Genomic DNA, 22,430 nt, shown 5'->3' with positions numbered 1-22,430 from the left:
GAGGTGTTTTAATTTGGATAGGAACTCATTGAGGCGCAAAGCACGACACAAACCCATTTCCACCAAGCTGAGGGAAGAGGGAGGACAGCCAAAGCTGTCAAAAGGGGAAATTCAACTTGGCTCCTCTGTATATCTAAGCCCAAAAGGCAGCTATAGAATCTATAGCCTTTTTTGTTTGTTTTTTCAATTATAGAGGTTAATGTTTGTTGTTTTTTTACTTCGATTTGTTAGTATATTATAATATACATATACTTTTTTGTTGTTGTCAGGATATATCTGTAAGAACTCACATTTTAAAGAAGCCACCTTGCTTCAACTTCGGGCAAACATGTTCAATACTTCTATTTGATTGGCAGATTTCAAGTGGATTCCTGTGTGTATAACACATCACTGGAGTCTATACAGAAGTTTCTGAGCTGAAGTTTTAGTCCATACTTTTTCTTCTTCTTCTTTAGTTTTTCCCCTACTTCCTGTTATCTCAGGAGGATTGCTCTTTCCAGTATAGGATCATTTACAGGGTGGGCTTCCATCGCTAGAATCAGCTGGGATTTCCTGTGTGTGGTGTGTCTACTTGCCTGCCGGCATGAGCTCTACTGCTCGTGTGTGTGTTTGCATACGTGCTTCCCTGTGTGCAGTGTGCACTCCCATGAGTGCTGGTGTGTGTGTGTGTGTGTGTGTGTGGGGGGGGGGGGTTAGCCTAGCTCCTTGGCACGTTTATGTTGTGTAAATGAGGCAGCGGCTCTTCGTTTCCTTGAACCAGGCTACTCCCCAATGGACTTGCTTTGAGACAGGCAGTGATGCATTTGTGGGAAGGTTCTAAGCTGGAGTAATTTCAGCACACTGTATATTTTAAAATACAACATGAGATGTGTTATGCCATACCGTTTTTGTGGAGATTTTTTCAGAGCGTACAGCGTGTCTCTAATAGAGGTCGACCGATTATGATTTTTCGATACCGATACCGATTACTGGAGGACCCAAAAAAAGCCGATGCCGATTAATCGTCCGATTTAAAAAAATAAAAATAAGAAAAATAAAAAAATAAAAAGTATTTTATATTTTATTTGTAATAATGACAATTACAAAAATACTGAATGAACACTTATTTTGACTTAATATAATACATCAATAAATTTAATTTAGCCTCAAATAAATAATGAAAAATGTTAAAAAATGTAAATGCAAAAACAAAGTGTTGGAGAAGAAATTAAAAGTGCAATAAAAGTGTAAGTCCATATAAGAAAGCTAACGTTTCAGTTAATTGCTAAGAACATGAGAACATATGAAAGCTGGTGGTTCCTTTTAACATGAGTCTTCAATATTTCCAGGTAAGACGTTTTATGTTGTAGTTATTATAGGAATTATAGGACTATTTCTTTCTATACCATTTGTATTTCATTAACCTTTGACTATTGGATGTTCTTATAGGCACTTTAGTATTGCCAGTGTAACAGTATAGCTTCCATTCCTCTCCTCGCTCCTACCTGGGCTCGAACCAGGAACACATCGACAACAGCCACCCTCCAAGCAGCGTTACCCATTGCTCTATCAAATCGTAGACTTAATTATAACATAATAACACACAGAAATACGAGCCTTTGGTCATTAATATGGTCGAATCCGGAAACTATCATCTCGAAAACAAAACGTTTATTATTTCAGTATTTTATCTAACGGGTGGCATCCATAAGTCTAAATATTCCTGTTACATTGCACAACATTCAATGTAATGTCATAATTATGGAAAGTTCTGGAAAATTAGTTCGCAAAGTGCCAGGGGGCCCAAACTGTTGTATATACCCTGACTCTATGTGCAATGAACGCAAGAGAAATGACACAATTTCACCTGGTTAATAATGCCTGCTAACCTGGATTTCTTTTAGCTAAATATGCAGGTTTAAAAATATATACTTCTGTGTATTGATTTTAGGAAAGGCATTGATGTTTATGGTTAGGTACATGTTGGAGTCCTTTTTCGCGAATGCGCGCCGCATCGATTATATGCAACGCAGGACACGCTAGATAAACTAGTAATATCATCAACCATGTGTAGTTATAACTAGTGATTATGATTGATTGATTGATTGTTTTTTATAAGATAAGTGTAATGCTATCTAGCAACTTACCTTGGCTTCTTTCTTACTGCATTCGCGTAACAGGCAGACTCCTCGTGGAGTGCAATGTAAGGCAGGTGGTTAGAGCGTTGGACTAGTTAACCGTAAGGTTGCAAGATTGAATCCCTGAGCTGACAAGGTAAAAATCTGTCATTCTGCCCCTGAACAAGGCAGTTAGCCCAACGTTCCTAGTCTGTTATTGAAAATAAGAATGTGTTCTCAACTGACTTGCCTAGTTAAATAAAGTGTAAGTTGTAAGAAAAAAAAAAATGTAAATGAAAAAAAATCGGCGTCCAAAACTACCGACTTCCAATTGTTATGAAAACTTGAAATCGGCCCTAATTAATCGGCCATTTCGATTAATCGGTCGACCTCTAGTCTCTAATATTATACTGACAGGTTATCAGCAATACCATCTGAGTAAGAAATCCTAAGGAACGAAACATGAAACCCAAATGTGGCACAGTGTCCTCCCTACTTTATTGAAGCATTTTTAAATTCATGGGCTTACATACTTCCATTTCTGTTGTGTTTATGTGAAATATGGCGGTGGGGGGGTACTTGGCTGTTGTAAGAGGATAGAGAGGTTTACCACTACACTGATGGCTAATATTGCTGCTAGATTAGGAAGATGTGCCAGGGCACAGATATGCTTCATCTTTTTCTACTGCACGATATGAAATACTTCCCCCGTGCACCAGTACTCTGAGTCAATTGCTCCGGAGACTGTTCTGACCTACTGTCAAGTGGTCCAATATGATCTGGATGGTGATTCACTGGTCCAGTGTCAGTGGTGTAAGGTACTTAAGTTAAATACTTTAAAGTTCTACTTAAGTAGTTTCTGTGGGTATCTGAACTCAACTATTTATATTTTAGACTTTCATTCCACTACATTCCTAAAGAATCAGACAACCAAATTCAAGTCTGATAGAACTGGCACTATTGGTTCTTCCTAAGTTGTGCCCTCCCTAGTGGCGTGGCGACAACTAAGAGCCAATAGGTGCACGTTATTGTCGTTGATGGCTGTGAACAGGAAGTCTTCTCAAAGGATGTCTTATTGCTTAGTCTACCTGTTTAATGGATAACGTGTAGAATGAGGTTGCGGAGGAAGTTTGACAATATTTGTGGTCATGTCACACATTGATGGAAGCAGCAAAGAAAGTCTCTGTCCTCTCACATGGAGTAGACCATCTCTCCCAGTTCAATCCCCCTTTCACTCTCTCTGTTCTCTCACATGGAGTAGACCATTTCTCCCAGTTCAATCCCCCTTTCACTCTCTCTGTCCTCTCACATGGAGTAGACCATCTCTCCCAGTTCAATCCCGCTTTCACTCTGTCTGACATCGGCATGTTTTGGGTTCAGCCTAACTATTGACGGAGGTTTGCTTCTGAGCATACTGTATTCACATGCATGTGCTTGAAGATGGCATGATCATTTTCTTTTCAGTATCAATGAATGTATTGAACTCCTACATCACCAGTCCTTTGCACCCTGTACAGGATCTACTGAAATCTCTCTCTCTCAAAGCCTATCTTTTGCGCACTGCCACTTTTTTAAGTTGTCTCATGCTTAAGGGAATGCTATTTGGTTTCTGACAGTTTCAATAAGTGCTTGACAGGGGATTTGGGACAAATGTATACATGAGATGTAGATGGATAAAAACGCAGGAAGCAAGTGGAGAGCGAGAAATCCAACCCACGGCTCTGATATATTATTAATCGGCCCGAAATGATTTCGCTTATGCAAAACAAAAAAGGAAAAGGCCTCTCAGTGATTGTGTTATTGAGTCTAATTATATAGCCTCTCGCTGATTAGCTCATTAAACAAACTAAACGCCTCCCAGTGACGATTCTAAAATGAAATTCCCAAACAACGGTCGCTGTGTTTATCTCGACAGCAGCGACGGCGCGCTGTCATGCTGACATAATCATAACTTGTTTTGTAAACACGCCAACAAGCCACGCTGCTGCCATGGCAACCAGCAGGCCTGACACTGGATAGTGTGGATTTGTGGGTTGACTGTTGCAGAGCACTTGACTAGGCATAGCGTTATTAGACCCAGTGGATGTGCAAACACTGTCTTGTCTTCTGTCAGACTATTAAACTAGACCCGCTTCTTGCAGACATCAGTATTGAATCTTATCGTTGTCCACAATCTCCCTTTTACTTTTGATTTGCAATATATTTCCAATTTGAATAGTACTGCATCTCCAAATTAAGGTGAGTTCAGCTTATCTTCTCATGTATAGGATCTGTCCCAAATGTCTCATATCTCGCTCGTTTCTTGGCTGTTTATAAAAAATGCCTGTCTGTCTTGTATTCACGTTTTATTTTGTTGTTGCTTTGTTTGTTTTGTTTGGCTGTTGCATTTACTGCATTTGCCCCTCACTCCCAACCCCTCTTCCTCTCTGCCCATCCTCCCCACTCCCTGCCCCTCCTCCCCACTCCCTGCCCCTCCTCCCCACTCCCTGCCCCTCCTCCCCACTCCCTGCCCCTCCTCCCCACTCCCTGCCCCTCCTCCCCACTCCCTGCCTCCCTGCCTCTCTGCCCCTCTTCCTCTCTGCCCCTCTTCCTCTCTGCCCCTCTTCCTCTCTGCCCCTCTTCCTCTCTGCCCCTCTTCCTCTCTGCCCCTCTTCCTCTCTGCCCCTCTTCCTCTCTGCCCCTCTTCCTCTCTGCCCCTCTTCCTCCCTGCCCCTCTTCCTCCCTGCCCCTCCTCCCCACTCCATGTCCCTCCTCCCCACTCCCTGTCCCTCTTCCTCTCTGCCCCTCCTCCCCACTCCCTGCCCCTCTTCCTCTCTGCCCCTGCCCCTCCTCACCCATCAGGGAGCATGGAGTAACCGTAGGGCTTCGAGCCCCCCCTCTTGGTCCCAGCAGGACCCCTCGGAGGGGGGGTGGGATGGCCCACAAACCAGGCAGCTGCAAGAGGCACCCGTCTGGAGCATGAGAGTGGTAAATGGAGTGCTTATGATGTCCACCCCCCCACCCCCCTTTCACTCAGTGGTTTAGCCTGGCCAGGTGAGGACAGGTTTAGATATGACACGGTACACACACTTTGCCACCTGCAGAGAAGTACGGAAGGAAAATCCATGTAAACATAGGCTTTGCAAATTTTTATGAATGGCGTTTATTGTTCTATAAATTAGCTTTGTTAGCATTTAGCGTTGTTATCATTGCCAGAATGACAAGAATACCAGACTGATGGTGGCGTGAGACGAACGTGAAGCAGAGCTCAATCCAGTCGGGGTTTCCTGTCTGTCACCCCCCACTGCAACCCTTTAGTCCGGACTTTGTGACAGGACTCCACTTTGACGCTAACACTCCACAACAAGCCTCCTCAGTCAGTCTGTAACTGATAGGTGTTATGAAGGTGGACTCCTGTGGGAAGGACTATCACTTGTTCCTGTGTCAACAGTCCATCAACTGGCTGGCTTTGGCACAGTCCTCTCTTTATAACTTCATAGAAAACTTGCAACAGTCTTCCTGATTTGAAGGACTGACTCGAAAGGGTGGGGGAACCATAATTAAGAGTGACTTTAGTGTCCATGGGGAGATGGAAAATGGATTTGACCTAAAAAAAAATGTTGATCTCTCCCTCCCCCAGGCTTTTGTCATGCATATATTATAAAGCACCACACACATTATTTAAAAGGAGGTAGTGCTGAGCGATTAGTGCTTTTTGAGGTCGCTTCGGGTTTCTGGTAGATTATTAAAGAAAGAATCATGGTTTTCGGTATCAAGATTTTTTTTAATATACAATTTATTGTGAAATAATAACGGTAAAATGATTTCAGAGTTTTTTTTAATGGAAATTCCAAAGCCAAATATAGTAAACATTCAATTGCCAAAACATTGAAAATATTCCGTTGCGTCAGGTCCACATTGGGTAGACGTCAATAGAAAAATAGGAAATAACTATGAAATTATAAAATATTTCTGTTGTGTATATGTCATCTCTGCTCAGAGAGTAGCAGTCAGCCAGCCAGATGTAAACAATGATGAGATGCTCACGCCGTAACAATGGGAGTCGCTGTCCCAAAGGTGGGAAGGCAGGTGCAAAAGCTTAGATGGGATTTTTGGGGGATTAATTTTGACAAATTTTTGGCAAGAGTGAAATATCTCGCTTCGCCTCTTCCTCTCTGAGCCAGAAAAACTGTATTGTGGTCATTATAGTTAATTACCACGTTTCTGCGCTGAACTAGGTTGAATATTTGCTTAACCTCTTGGATCTCTAGGGGCGCTATTTCATTTTTGGATAAAAAACGTTCCCGTTTTAAGCGCAATATTTTGTCACGAAAAGATGCTCGACTATGCATATTATTGACCGTTTTGGAAAGAAAACACTCTGAAGTTTCAGAATCTGCAAAGATATTGTCTGTAAGTGCCCCAGAACTCATTCTACAGGCGAAACCAAGATGATACGTCAACCAGGAAATGAGCAGAATCTCTGAAGCTCTGTTTTCCATTGTCTCCTTATATAGCTGTGATTGCGCAAGGAATGAGCCTACACTTTCTGTCGTTTCCCCAAGGTGTTTGCAGCATTGTGACGTATTTGTAGGCATATCATTGGAAGATTGACCATAAGAGACTACATTTTCCAAGTGTCCGCCTGGTGTCGCTGCGTCGAAATTGGAGCGCAAAGCCAGGTGCAATTATTTTTCCATTTGAGAGCAAGGAGAAACCAGGCTTCCACGAAGGATATATCATCGAAGAGATATGTGGAAAAACACCTTGAGGATTGATTCTAAACCACGTTTGCCATGTTTCAGTCGATATTATGGAGTTAATTTGGAAAAAAGTTCGCGTTTTGAGGGCTGAATTTTCGTTTTTTTTTTTTTTTTTTTTTTTTTTTTTTGGGTAGCCAAATGTGATGTACAAAACGGAGCTATTTCTAATACACAAAGAATATTTTTGGAAAAACTGAGCATCTGCTATCTAACTGAGAGTCTCCTCATTGAAAACATCAGAAGTTCTTCAAAGGTAAGTTATTTTATTTGAAGGCTTTACTTGTTTTTGTGATAGTTGCCTGCTAAATGCTAACGCTAATGCTAACGCTAAATGCTACGCTAGCTAGCTACTGTTACACAAATGATTGTTTTCCTATGGTTGAAAAGCATATTTTGAAAATCTGAGATGACAGTGTTGTTAACAAAAGGCTAAGCTTGAGAGATAGCATATTTATTTCATTTCATTTGCGATTTTCATGAATAGTTAACGTTGCGTTATGGTAATGAGCTTAGGTCTATAAATAGAATCCCGGATCCGTGTTTGGTCGTCGCAACAGGTTAAACCTCTTGATACTAGCCATCCCGGATCCGGGATCGTAAATACCGCCTCAAGCCCATTACCATAACGCAACGTTAACTATTCATGAAAATCGCAAATAAAATGAAATAAATATGCTAGCTCTCAAGCTTAGCCTTTTGTTAACAACACTGTCATCTCAGATTTTCAAAATATGCTTTTCAACCATAGCAAAACAAGCATTTGTGTAAGAGTATTGATAGCTAGCGTAGCATTTAGCGTAGCATTTAGCGGGCAACATTTTCACAAAAACACAAAAAGCATTCAAATAAAATAATTTACCTTTGAAGAACTTCGGATGTTTTCAATGAGGAGACTCTCAGTTAGATAGCAAATGTTAATTTTTTCCAAAAATATTCTTTGTGTAGGAGAAATCGCTCCGTTTTGTTCATCGCGTTTGGCTACCAAAAAAAAAAAGAAAATTCAGTCATCAAAACGCCAAACTTTTTTCCAAATTAACTCCATAATATCGACTGAATCAATCCTCAAGTTGTTTTTCACATATCTCTTCGATGATATATCGTTCGTGGAAGTCTGCTTTCTCCTCTGAATCCACATGGAAGAATACTTGCACCTGGAGATTACGCATCAATTTCGACGCAGGACACCTGGTAAATGTGGTCTCTTATGGTCAATCTTTCAATGATATGCCTACAAATACGTCACAATGCTGCAAACACCTTGGGGAAACGACAGAAAGTGTAGGCTCATTCCTTGCGCATTCACAGCCATATAAGGAGACAATCGAAAACAGCGCCTCACTTCCTGTTTGAAGTTTCATCTTGGTTTCGCCTGTAGCATCAGTTCTGTGGCACTCACAGATAATATCTTTGCAGTTTTGGAAACGTCAGAGTGTTTTCTTTCCAAAGCTGTCAATTATATGCATAGTCGAGCATCTTTTCGTGACAAAATATCTTGTTTAAAACGGGAACGTTTTTCATCCAAAAATGAAATACTGCCCCTAGAGTTTCAACAGGTTAATGAAAACTACAACTCCCTTCAGCCCTGCGTCCCACACTATTTTTGACTTAATTTCTCAAATTTCTTGGGAATGATTTGATATCTCTCTAGAGAAACCGCGTGTTGGGCTCACACACAAAAATTGAATTCAAGTAATTGAACCAAAGTCGGTCAGTTATTTGTTTGATACCCCCCCACCCCCCTCAATATATTAATCGCTCAGCACAAGAAGGTGGACCATTTTTATGTCTCTGCGTGCAGTATGAACAAAGTTAGAGGAAGCATACGCTACTGTACCTGTAGACTTCCAGTCATTGCGCTAACGCTAGTGAGCATTGGCTCACAAAACTGGCTTGAACATACTGCACACACAGACTTAAGAATGTTATCCACGAGTTAATCTGACTCTGGGTAAGTAGGAAAGTGTAATTGTCAGAATCTCGCAGTTTAATTCTCTTTATGCTAATGTTCACATTTTGAATTTGCTTGACAGTAAATGCAGCTGGGGATATTAATATTGTGGCTCCGTGGGGAATTCCTTTAGGATTTACTTTTGACGGCAGTAGATGCAGGAGTGTGTTTTGGGAAATGTGTTTATTGTTCGCCAGTGAAAAGAAGCAGAGGAATGTTGTGATTGGCTGATGACATGTTATCTCTTTCCCTCCACTTCCCTCTCTTTCATTCGTCTCTCCTGTTCTCTCTCACACACACACACACACACACACACACACACACACACACACACACACACACACACTTCTCTCCCTCTTGCCTGTCTATCTCCTCACACTCTCTCCTCCATCCCTCCTTCTTTTTCCTTCACAGGGTCGTGGTTCAACCTTCCCTGGAAGGCGGAGACCCCGGGGGGCCAACCTGTCTGGGCGCGGGGGCCGCGGACGCTCCCGAGGACTCAAGGCCTACACCAGCTTTGCCGTAACCCCTGGGGTACGAGCCCTCGCCCTCTCCCTTCATCCCGATCTACTGCCTCCCTAAACCCCTCCTCCTCTCCCCATCTTCAGCATACATTCATAAAACAGTGGCCAAATGTGCTTTTAGCTTAGGCCAGAGAGCGCTCTCACGTTAACAAGAGCAGTGCACTCTATCTTGGGAAAGCTTTTGGCATGAGGGGTGGTACAGGAGGAGGGGTATAAATGCTATGTCATATTCAGCGGTGACATGTTTTTTTCCTCCCACTAAAAACGGTGGGTGGTTGATTGGGAAAATGTGTCCAATGTGGATTTATATACTGTACATTGTGGGTACCTTTTAAGGTAGACACAGGAAAAGTGTCAATGCTGTATTGAGTGTACACGCTAGGTAATTGGATTTCAGGTGAGAACACACACACACACACACACAACCATACAGACAGTGCCCCACCCCCACGCACACAACCTCACACCCTCTCCCACCGAGCAAACATGTCTCTACCCGGTTGAGTGTTATTGAAATCCAATACGGGAGGTAGGTAGGCGTTAAGTAAAACTGTAATCAGATCTGCTGCTGCCAGCCACTAGGCAGCATGCTTGTTGACACGCGTGTGTCCTGGTAATGCTGATCTACTGAACCATGCTGTGTGTTTGTCCTTGTGGATGACATGATAATATAGCTACACAGTCTGGAGGTATGACAGCTAGTCACATGAGAAGTGCTGCCATGTCATAGACTGGAACATGTTTTCTACCTCAACTGAAAAATACTGTACGGGACCAAGCACAACGTTACAGATTTTGAACACAATCTTACCATCAGTTTTAATTTCAATTTCTAATCTGTTAATTAACCCCTGCTTGTGTATGTGTTGTGTGTGTGTGTGTGTGTTGTGTGTGTGTCCAGGCCAGTTTTGTGGAGCAGCCGTACCTGGTGGTGGAGGAGAACACAATGCATAACACTGTGGTCATGTTCTCAACCTCAGACCACTTCACACTCAGACAGGTCAGTACCAACACCATGGTCATGTTCTCAACCTCAGACCACTTCACACTCAGACAGGTCAGTACCAACACCATGGTCATGTTCTCAACCTCAGACCACTTCACACTCAGACAGGTCAGTACCAACACCATGGTCATGTTCTCAACCTCAGACCACTTCACACTCAGACAGGTCAGTACCAACACCATGGTCATGTTCTCAACCTCAGACAGGTCAGTACCAACACCATGGTCATGTTCTCAACCTCTGACCTCTTCACACTCAGACAGGTCAGTACCAACACCATGGTCATGTTCTCAACCTCTGACCTCTTCACACTCAGACAGGTCAGTACCAACACCATGGTCATGTTCTCAACCTCTGACCTCTTCACACTCAGACAGGTCAGTACCAACACCATGGTCATGTTCTCAACCTCTGACCTCTTCACACTCAGACAGGTCAGTACCAACACTGTGCTTATGTACCAACATACGTTAGTATATACAGTTGAAGTCAGTTTTTCACAAATCCTGACATTTAATCCTAGTAAAAATTCCTTGTTTTAGCTTAGTTAGGATCACCACTTTATTTTAAGAATGTGAAATGTCAGAATAATAGTAGTGATTTATTTCAGCTTTTATTTCTTTCATCACATTCCCAGTGGGTCAGAAGTTTACATACACTCAATTAGTATTTGGTAGCATTGCCTTTAAATTGTTTAACTTGGGTCAAACGTTTTGGGTAGCCTACCACAAGCTTCCCACAATAAGTTGGGTGAATTTTGGCCCATTCCTCCTGACAGAGCTGGTTTAACGGAGTCAGGTTTGTAGGCCTCCTTGCTCGCACAGGCTTTTTCAGTTCTGACCACATTTTCTATAGGATTGAGGTCAGGGCTTTGTGATGGCCACTCCAATACCTTGTCTTTGTTGTCCTTAAGCCATTTTGCCACAACTTTGGAGTATTTTTTGGGTCATTGTACGTATGGAAGACCCATTTGCGACCTAGCTTAACTTCCTGACTGATGTTGCTTCAATATATCCACATGAATTTTTCTCCTCATGATGGCATCTATTTTGTGAAGTGCCCCAGTCCCTCCAGCAGCAAAGCACCCCCACAACATGATGCTGCCACCCCCGTGCTTCACGGTTGAGATGGTGTTATTCGGCTTGCAAGCCTCCCCCTTTTTCCTCCAAACATAACGATGGTCATTATGGCCAAACAGTTCCATTTTTGTTTCATCAGACCAGAGGATATTTATCCAAAAAGTATGATATTTGTCCCCATGTGCAGTTGCAAACTGTAGTCTGGCTTTTTTATGGTGGTTTTGGAGCAGTGGCTTCTTCCTGGCTGAGCGGCCTTTCAGGTTATGTCAATATAGGACTTGTTTTACTGTGGATATAGATACTTTTGTACCTGTTTCCTCCAGCATCTTCACAAGGTCCTTTGCTGTTGTTCTGGGATTGATTTGCGCTTTTCGCACCAAAGTACGTTCATCTCTATGAGACAGAACGCGTCTCCTTCCTGAGCGGTATGACGGCTACATCGTTCCATGGTGTTTATACTTGCGTACTATTGTTTGTACAGATGAATGTGGTGCCTTCAGGCATTTTGCAATTGCTCCCAAGGATGAACCAGACTTGTGGAGGTCTCCAATTTTTTTTCTGAGGTCTTGGCTGATTTCTTTTGATTTCCCCATGATGTCAAGCAGAGGCACTGAGTTTGAAGGCAGGCCTTGATATACATCCACAGGTACACCTCCAATTGACTCAAATGATGTCAATTAGCCTATCAGAAGCTTCAAAAGCCAAAGACATAATTTTCTGGAATTTTCCAAGCTGTTTAAAGGCACAGTCAACTTAGTGTATGTAAACTTCTGACCCACTGGAATTATGATACAGTGAATTATAAGTGAAATAATCTGTCTGTGAACAATTGTTGGAAAAATGACTTGTCATGCACAAAGTACATGTCCTAACCGACTTGCCAAAACTATAGTTTGTTCACAAGAAATATGTGGAGTGGTTGAAAAACGAGTTTTATTGACTCCAACCAAGTGTAGACTTCCGACTTCAACTGTATAGTGTATGTGGACACCCTTTCAAATAGTGGATTCTGCTATTTCAGCCACACCCATTGCTGATAGGTTTATATTATCGAGCACACAGCCATGCATAGACCGACATTGGCAGAAGAGTGGCCTTACTGAAGAACTCAGTGACTTTCAACTTGGCACTCACTGTCATAGGATGCCACCTTTCCAACAAGTCAGTTTGTCTAATTTCTGCCCTGCTAGAGCGGGTCTGGTCAACTGGAAGTGCTGTTATTGTGAAGTGGAAACATCTAGGAGCAACAACTGCTCAGCTGTGATTGGTAGGCCTCACAAGCTCACAGAACGGGACCGCCGATTGCTAAAGTGCCTAGTTTGTAAAGATCCTCTCTCCTCGGTTGAAACACTCAGTACTGAGTTCCAAACTGCATCTGGAAGCAACGTCAGCACAAGACCTGTTTGTTGGGAGCTTCAAGAAGTGGGTTTCCATGGCCAAGCAGCCGCACACAAGCTTAAGATCACCACGCACAATGCCAAGTGTTGGCTGGGGTGGTGTAAAGCTCGCCACCGTTGGACTCTGAAACAGTGGAAACGCATTCTCTGTATTGATGAATCATGCTTCACCATCTGGCAGTCCAATGGACCAATCTGGGTTTGGGGGATGCCAGGAGAACGCTACCTGCCGAATGCAGTGCCAACTGTAAACTTTGGTGGAGGAATAATGATCTGAGGCCGTCTTTCATGTTTCAGGCTAGGCCCCTTAGTTCCAGTGAAGGGAAATCTTAACGCTCTTGTATTCAATTACATTCTTGACGATTCTGTGCTTCCAACATTGTGGCAACAGCTTAGGAGAGGCCCTTTCCTGTTTCGTCATGACAATGCCCCCATACAGAAATGGTTTGTCGATCAGTGTGGTAGAACTGCGCAGAGCCCTGACCTCAACCCTATCGAACACCTTTCAGATGAATTGGAAAGCCGACTGCGAGCCAGGCCTAATCACCCAACATCAGTATCTGACCTCAGTAATGCTCTTGTGGCTGAATGGAAGCAAGTCCACTCAGCAATGTTCCAACATCAGGTGGAGGCTGTTATGGCAGCAAAGTGGGGACCAACTCCAAATGAATGCACATGATTTTGGAATGAGATGTTCGACGACCAGGTGTCCACATACTTTTGGTCATGTACTGTACCTCACTAAAACGATAGAGCATTGACACTTTGTGCCGAGTCCCAGGTTATGTGTCTCCGTGTTGCTTAAAGCTGTACATCTTAACCCCCCTCACTGTCTCTCTACTGTCAAATCCTGCTCGTCTTCCTTAGAAAAGGTTCTGAATAGCAATGGTGGCTGGTGACTAAAATGAATAAGGAGGACAATGACTCTAACTCCCTTTGCTGTATAAGTCTAAAGCCTGTTAACAATGTCTCAAGATACCCAAATACTGTACTGCACATATTTGAATATACATGCTGATGAACAAACACCCCAGCTATGGGAGACAGTGACACACATATGCATTTTGTATAGTGATGATGCTATGGTACTCTCCTCTTGGTGTTGTTGTACAGCCTGTTCTCTCCTCTTGGTTTTATTGTACAGCAGGTTCACTAGTCTCCTCTTGGTCTTGTTGTACAGCCTGTTCACTAGTCTCCTCTTGGTCTTGTTGTACAGCCTGTTCACTAACTAGTCTCCTCTTGGTGTTGTTGCACAGCCTGTTCACTAACTAGTCTCCTCTTGGTGTTGTTGTACAGCCTGTTCACTAGTCTCCTCTTGGTTTTGTTGTACAGCCTGTTCACTAGTCTCCTCTTGGTGTTGTTGTACAGCCTGTTCACTAGTCTCCTCTTGGTGTTGTTGTACAGCCTGTTCACTAACTAGTCTCCTCTTGGTGTTGTTGTACAGCCTGTTCACTAGTCTCCTCTTGGTGTTGTTGTACAGCCTGTTCACTAGTCTCCTCTTGGTTTTGTTGTACAGCCTGTTCACTAGTCTCCTCTTGGTGTTGTACAGCCTGTTCTCTCCTCTTCTCTTGGTGTTGTACAGCCTGTTCACTAGTCTCCTCTTGGTGTTGTACAGCCTGTTCACTAACTAGTCTCCTCTTGGTATTGTTGTACAGCCTGTTCACTAGTCTCCTTTTGGTGTTGTTGTACAGCCTGTTTGCTAGTCTCCTCGTGGTCTTGTTGTACAGCCTGTTCGCTAGTCTCCTCTTGGTCTCGTTGTACAGCCTGTTCTCTCCTCTTCTCTTGGTGTTGTACAGCCTGTTCGCTAGTCTCCTCTTGGTGTTGTTGTACAGCCTGTTCACTAGTCTCCTCTTGGTCTTGTTGTACAGCCTGTTCACTAGTCTCCTCTTGGTGTTGTTGTACAGCCTGTTCACTAGTCTCCTCTTGGTGTTGTTGTACAGCCTGTTCACTAGTCTCCTCTTGGTCTTGTTGTACAGCCTGTTCACTAGTCTCCTCTTGGTGTTGTTGTACAGCCTGTTCACTAGTCTCCTCTTGGTGTTGTTGTACAGCCTGTTCACTAGTCTCCTCTTGGTGTTGTTGTACAGCCTGTTCACTAGTCTCCTCTTGGTGTTGTTGTACAGCCTGTTCACTAGTCTCCTCTTGGTCTTGTTGTACAGCCTGTTCACTGGTCTCCTTTTGGTGTTGTTGTACAGCCTGTTTGCTAGTCTCCTCGTGGTCTTGTTGTACAGCCTGTTCGCTAGTCTCCTCTTGGTCTTGTTGTACAGCCTGTTCGCTAGTCTCCTCTTGTCTGGTTTTCCCTTCCAACCTTTTTCCCTGGATTGCATCTGGCCCGTTTCAGAGGTCATGATCTCTCTCTACATGCAGGCATACAAAGACACACACACACACACACACACACACACACACACACACACACACACACACCCCTAAAACATAAATGAGTTGTGCTGTGTGGTAAGGCTCTCAAGCAGTGGTGGAATGTACCCAGTTGTCATACTTGAGTAAAAGTAAAGTTACCTTAATAGAAAATGACTTAAGTGAAAGTCACCAAGTAAAATACTATTTGAGTAAAAGTCGAAAAGTATTTTGTTTTAAATATACGTAAGTTACAAAAGTAAGTGTAATTTCAAATTCCTTATATTACACAAACCAGACGGAACCATTTTCTCTTTTTTAAATGTGCGTCTAGCTAGGGGAACGCTCCAACACCGACAAACGAAGAATGTGTGTTTAGTGAGTCCGCCAGATCAGAGGCAGTAGGGATGACCAGGGATGTTCTCATGATAAGTGCATGAATTGTGCAATTTTCCTGTCAAAATGTAACTAGTACAGGGACAATGAGGAGGGTGTCAGGGAAAATGTATGGAGTAAAAAGTACATTATTTTCTTTAGGAATGTAGTGAAGTACAAGTTGTCAAAATTATGAATAGTAAAGTAAAATACAGATACCCCAAAAAACGACATAAGTAAAAGTACTTTAAAGTACTACTTAGGTCATTTACACCACTGCTCTTGAGATGCTGAGTCGTGGAAGTCAGAAGCACCCTGGGTCACTACTTGTTATTGCGTGAGCGTTGTCTTGATGTATGCTGGGGAAAGTGTCTCCATTACTGTTGGGGAAATGTAACTTTCACTTGTTTTCTCTCCTTTTTCACTTTTCTTTCCCCCCCACGACTTATGCAAATCTTTTCCCTCCGCATCCTTTTCTCTCATTCCACTGCTCCCTCAATATGTTCCCCTTTCTCCCTCTCTCTCTCCCTCCCTCCCTTTTTTCCTCTGTCTAATATCATTTCTTTCTCTATTCCCTTCTCTCCCTCCCACAGGACATGTGTGTGGTGTGTGGGAGTTTTGGCCAGGGGGCAGAGGGCAGGTTGCTGGCCTGCTCTCAGTGTGGCCAATGTTACCATCCCTTCTGTGTCAACATCAAGGTGAGCCCTTCTCTTTTTTTTTATTTTCACAAGATCAGCTTTAAAACCATAGCTCTGATTATTTTATCTTTCATGAGATACAAGATGGTGGTTTTGCTTATTGTGTGTGTGTGTGTGTGTGTGTTAAATATATTTGGTATTATATATTCAATAGGCTTTAGATAGACGGAGCGATAGAGAGATCGATATTGAAATTATTTTTGGGATCGAAAGAGGTGATTATCATCAATACGTCACATAAATAGTTCATTTCACAATACAAAAAGGATTGAGAATTGATTTTAATTGTATTTTTTTAAGAATCTACCATTGTTCACCCCTTCCATGTTTAATTTCAATGGTTATCTCCCTTTTAGTTCCATTCGAACTTGCATCTCATATTGAGATCACCTCCTATAATGACTGTATACCCTACGCATAAAAGTACCACCACAGATGTTCCGTTTACTTATAGCCTACGTTTTAAACTTGGTTCTTGTACAAAAAAATATCGGCTTTGGCTTTTAAAAGTGTTTCTATTTCGTGTTTCCTAAAAGCCACATAGATTATACCTGAAGGTGTTAATTTGATATGGCATCATCAATAACTATAGGGTGACATACTATGTAGGGCTAGGTTTGGCCCCTTTTTTGTTTTTGCATCACATGTAGATGGTGAGGAGGAGTGACAGCATTTGACAGTTTGAGCAGTCGTGCTGGCTATCTCAAAAGGGAACAGAGGCAAGGGAGAGGGCTTTCTTTCCTATCTCTAAAAGGTCATACCCAACCAGCCAATGATGTATAAAAACACTGAATACTGTCTGTCAGTGAATAATGTGCAGTATAGTATGTCTGTCTGAAAGCCATATGAACGTACATTTACTGTACCACTGTTAGATGCTAAGTAACTGAATGGTTTCCATATATACGAAGAGAAACATGGCAGACTCACTGAGTCAGCAATGAGACAGGGACTGATCGTTATTTTTCCACCAAAAGTTTCTGTTTCGGTTACGTAAGCATGTGGCTGTTCCTCTTCCATTCCCACGACTCTTTTAGGCCCTAGGAAACTCATCTGGGTGTCGTGTGTGTGTGTAGCATAGTTTTGTTGTGTAGTTGCCAGGTGATTCCCTACAGATAGTATTAGGTTCTGTGTCGACCTCCAAAAGCAGCTTTGAGCAGAGGTGTGAAATAATTACTGGGGTGATTAAGAGGACTCACATAAAGCGCCTTGTGTGGAATCTCTTGATGTACTTATGGCCAAGCCTTATCGCCGCACTGCTACCTACTCTGGCAGACAAACAACATTAAATGCGGTGCATCCATTGGATCTAAGCCAGTTTCCTTTGATATACAGTGCATTCAGAAAGTATTCAGACCACTTGACTTTTTCCACATTTTGCTACGTTAGCCTTATTCTAAAATGGATGAAGTAAAAATGTTCCCTCATCAATCTACACACAATACCCCATATTGACAAAGTGAAAACAGTTTTTTTTAGAAATTTTAACACATTTAAAAAAAAAAAACATTTTTTAAATACACTTTATTTACATAGGTTTTCAGACCCTTTGCTATGAGACTCGAAATTGAGCTCAGGTGCATCCTGTTTCCATTAATCATTCTTGAGATGTTTCTACAACTTGATTGGAGTCCTGTGGTCTCCATTGACCTGTGGTCATTCAATGGTATGGACATTATTTGGAAAGGCACACACCTGTCTATATAAGGTCCCACAGTTGACAGTGCATGTCAGCAAAAACCAATTAATGAGATTGAAGGAATTGTCCGTGGAGCTCCGAGACAGGATTGTGTCGAGGCACAGATCTGGGGAAGGGTACCAAAAAATGTCTGCAGCATTGAAGGTCCACAAGAACACAGTGGCCTCCATCATTCATTTTGCTTTGTCATTATGGGGTATTGTCAATAACAGATAAATGTGTGTAGATTGATGAGGGGGGAAAACTATTTAAATCAATTTGAGAATAATGCTGTAACCTTCCAAAATGTGTAAAAAGTCAGGGGGTCTGAATACTTTCCGAATGCACTGTAGGGTGTCGTTCCTGCAAATAACACCTCAACCAGTCGCCACTCCAAGCCGCGTCATAGTTCATTGTAGTTGGAACCGTAGCCTTTTCAATGAATCAATAGTATGTTAAGCAGTTGTTTTTGCTTTTATGATCGCCATATGCATGCAGTCCCGTTTGCCTAATCTGACTCCTCAATGTATTCAGTAGAGTTGCCCCATATACAATGTACAAGGCTATTTAAAGGACCATTTATCTGTTATTGACATCATGTTAAGAATACGTATTTTGTGTCCGCCGTCTCAGTCTACCAGTTCCAATGGAAACGGTGGCCGACTATAGAAGTCATCTATAATACATTTAGTAGTAATTTGATCATGGTATTGGGTAACTGTTTACTATGCAATCTCTAAATACCTGACCCAGAGTCATTGACTAAAAATTTTAATGGAGATATCCATTGACCATGCTTTTTAGTCCAGGAGTGAATGTAATCTGGTTGGCTAGGCCATCCAAGTAAAAATCGTTGGACCAACGTCAGCTTGTTATGTGATATTCCCTTGTATCTTTTGTCTGGCTTTCAGCACATGATGAGAAGAGGCAGAGGAGGGTCGTTCTCTAGTTGAATTGATCCTCCCCCTCCCCCATGGTTTATTTAAGCAATAAGACCTGAGGGGAGTTGGGGCAATGGACAATGTACCACGGCTAAGGGCTTTTCTCATGTACGACGCAACGATGCTTGGATACAGCCCCTTAGTCGTGGTATATTGGCCATATACTACAAACCCCAGAGGTGCCTTATTCCTCATTAGAACAGTAAAAATACATATTTTTTCATACCCATGGTATAGAGTCTGATATACCACGGCTTTCAGTCAATCAGCATTCAGGGCAAGAAAGACCCTGAATGCTAATAAATGGCTATGGCTAATGGCTAATAAATACCAGTGCATCCCTCTGACAATTAGCTCTTCTGGAAGATGTGCTGCTGGGAATTAGTTGGGATTATTCCCCTGCTATATAACACACAACTATTAGTCAATATGTTCCATTGAAATGAAGCTTAAAGGGGATACCTATCCCTGCCGTGCCCCTTTAACTCCCCCCGAACCTCTGCCCTTTTCCCTCTGTGCCACCAGATCACCCGGGTGGTGCTGAGTAAAGGCTGGCGCTGTCTGGAGTGCACAGTGTGCGAGGCGTGCGGCCAGGCCAGCGACCCGGGCCGCCTGCTGCTGTGTGACGACTGTGACATCAGCTACCACACCTACTGCTTGGATCCGCCCCTACAGACAGTGCCCAAGGGCAGCTGGAAGTGCAAGTGGTGTGTATATGCTGTGACTGCTGTCACTCACGGAGCACAGCCAATCAGAGCTGTACCAGTGATGCTGTCGAATATTTTCGGGAAGATGACTTGTTTTTATTGTTGGTCTGTCACTCCCTTGGTATCTGTTGATATGGCTCCATCTCTATAATGTACCTTCTCATCTACGTTTCTGTGTGGTCCCTCCCCCTTCACACGGCTCTGTAGCAGCGCTTTATGGGATTTCCCCCATATCAGGTGTAACGCCAGTCCCTAATCCCCAGTCAAACAACGCTCTGTTGACACTGCAGCGAGACACATTCATTCAGGTCTTTCCTTGGACCCACGCCAGTGACATTTATTTTTAGGGCAGCTCTTTTCATGGTGGATGATCCGTACACACACACACACACACACACACACACACACACACACTTCAGTAACTGTAGTCTGTTATTTTAGTGTTTATATTAGGTGTGTGTGTCTGTTTACCCTCAGGTTTGTTTGGATGAACAGTATTTGTGTGTGTGCATTATCATTGGACACATCTGTGTTGGAATGTATGCTACATATACTGTGAGTCGCTGTGGTTGTGTGTATTTCACCCCTGCTGAATCTCGTCCCTTCACGCCATCCTCTCTCCCCCCTGCCATAGGTGTGTCTCCTGTACCCAGTGCGGTGCCACCTCCCCTGGCCTGAGGTGTGACTGGCAGAACCACTACACCCTGTGTGGACCCTGTGGCAGCCTGGCATCCTGCCCGGTGTGCATGCACAGCTACCGTGAGGACGAGCTCATCGTGCAGTGCCGCCAGTGTGACAGGTGAGCAGCGCTCCCTCTGCCAGGCCAGGTGCCAGCCGAGCATGATTGGGTGGCACTAGGGCCTGGCAACACTGTACACGTGGCATGCTGGCATCCAGTGTTCAGTTTGGCAAAGACAACAGTCCAAAGTTTACTACGGCTTAATTTAGTCATCATAAGGCTTGAGGGGCCAGAACGTATGGTTGCTGTGGCAACCGGGTTAAATGCATGTCGGAGTCTGTGTGTAGGCAAGTGCTTCTTTATGTGTCTTTGTGTATCTGATCTTCTCCTTCCCATCAGGTGGGTCCACGCGTGTTGCCAGGGCCTGAACACGGATGAGGAGGTGGAGAATGCAGCGGATGATGGCTTTGACTGTACCATGTGTCGAACGCACGCTCTGCCTTCACAGGGTAAGACTCCAGACCTAGCCCACACACCGTGAAAGCTATGTGTATGATAGACCTGACAAATAGTTATGTGGTGTTGGCTATATGATGCTCCCGAGTGGCTCAGTGGTCTAAAGCACTGCATCACAGTGCAAGAGGCGTCACTGCTGTGCCTGGTTCGAATCTAGGCTGTATCATATCCGGCCGTGATTGGAGTCCCATAGGGCGACGCACAATTGGCCCAGCGTCGTCAGCGTTTGGCCGGGGTAGGCCGTCATTGTAAATAAGAATTTGTTCTTAACTGACTTACCTAGTTAAATAAAGATAAAAAAATATATATATATACACTGCTCAAAAAAATAAAGAGAACACTTAAACAACACAATGTAACTCCAAGTCAATCACACTTCTGTGAAATCAAACTGTCCACTTAGGAAGCAACACTGATTGACAATAAATTTCACATGCTGTTGTGCAAATGGAATAGACAACAGGTGGAAATTATAGGCAATTAGCAAGACACCCCCAATAAAGGAGTGGTTCTGCAGGTGGTGACCACAGACCACTTCTCAGTTCCTATGCTTCCTGGCTGATGTTTTGGTCACTTTTGAATGCTGGCGGTGCTTTCACTCTAGTGGTAGCATGAGACGGAGTCTACAACCCATACAAGTGGTTCAAGTAGTGCAGCTCATCCAGGATGGGACATCAATGCGAGCTGTGGCAAGAAGGTTTGCTGTGTCTGTCAGCGTAGTGTGTAGAGCATGGAGGCGCTATCAGGAGACCGGCCAGTACATCAGGAGACGTGGAGGAGGCCCGCTACCTCCGCCTTTGTGCAAGGAGGAGCAGTAGGAGCACTGCCAGTGCCCTGCAAAATGACCTCCAGCAGGCCACAAATGTGCATGTGTCTGCTCAAACGGTCAGAAAAAGACTCCATGAGGGTGGTATGAGGGCCCGACGTCCACAGGTGGGGGTTGTGCTTACAGCCCAACACCGTGCAGGACGTTTGGCATTTGCCAGAGAACACCAAGATTGGCAAATTCGCCACTGGCGCCCTGTGCTCTTCACAGATGAAAGCAGATTCACACTGAGCACATGTGACAGACGTGACAGTCTGGAGACGCCGTGGAGAACGTTCTGCTGCCTGCAACATCCTCCAGCAGACCCCTTGTGAGACCATATGCTGGTGCGGTTGGCCCTGGGTTCCTCCTAATGCAAGACAATGCTAGACCTCATGTGGCTGCAGTGTGTCAGCAGTTCCTGCAAGAGGAAGGCATTGATGCTATGGACTGGCCCGCCCGTTCCCCAGACCTGAATCCAATTGAGCACATCTGGGACATCATGTCTCGCTCCATCCACCAACGCCACGTTGCACCACAGACTGTCCAGGAGTTGGCGGATGCTTTAGTCCAGGTCTGGGAGGAGATCCCTCAGGAGACCATCCGCCACCTCATCAGGAGCATGCCCAGGCGTTGTAGGGAGGTCATACAGGCATGTGGAGGCCACACACACTACTGAGCCTCATTTTGACTTGTTTTAAGGACATTACATCAAAGTTGGATCAGCCTGTAGTGTGGTTTTCCACTTTAATTTTGAGTGTGACTCCAAATCCAGACCTCCATGGGTTGATATTTGATTTCCATTGATCATTTTTGTGTGATTTTGTTGTCAGCACATTCAACTATGTAAAGAAGAAAGTATTTAATAAGAATATTTCATTCAT

The 22,430-nt window shown here is 43.6% G+C and overlaps 1 protein-coding gene across 6 annotated transcripts in view; it reads left to right on the top strand.

Annotated features, from left to right (window-relative positions):
• Positions 1 to 22,430, top strand: part of LOC139420219 (histone-lysine N-methyltransferase 2C-like) — a 229,913-nt gene that overhangs the window by 152,661 nt on the left and 54,822 nt on the right. For all 6 annotated transcript variants that reach the window (XM_071170069.1, XM_071170068.1, XM_071170066.1 and 3 more), the window contains exons 14-20: positions 4,938 to 5,063; positions 9,201 to 9,320; positions 10,212 to 10,310; positions 16,116 to 16,220; positions 19,365 to 19,546; positions 20,181 to 20,345; positions 20,625 to 20,734. In XM_071170069.1, coding sequence (XP_071026170.1) covers positions 4,938 to 5,063; positions 9,201 to 9,320; positions 10,212 to 10,310; positions 16,116 to 16,220; positions 19,365 to 19,546; positions 20,181 to 20,345; positions 20,625 to 20,734 — 907 coding nt within the window. The remainder of the gene's footprint in view (positions 1 to 4,937; positions 5,064 to 9,200; positions 9,321 to 10,211; positions 10,311 to 16,115; positions 16,221 to 19,364; positions 19,547 to 20,180; positions 20,346 to 20,624; positions 20,735 to 22,430) is intronic.

Source organism: Oncorhynchus clarkii, chromosome 11, assembly GCF_045791955.1.
Source record: "Oncorhynchus clarkii lewisi isolate Uvic-CL-2024 chromosome 11, UVic_Ocla_1.0, whole genome shotgun sequence".
Lineage (NCBI taxonomy): Eukaryota > Metazoa > Chordata > Actinopteri > Salmoniformes > Salmonidae > Oncorhynchus > Oncorhynchus clarkii.
This window is presented reverse-complemented; position numbering and strand designations above follow the sequence as displayed.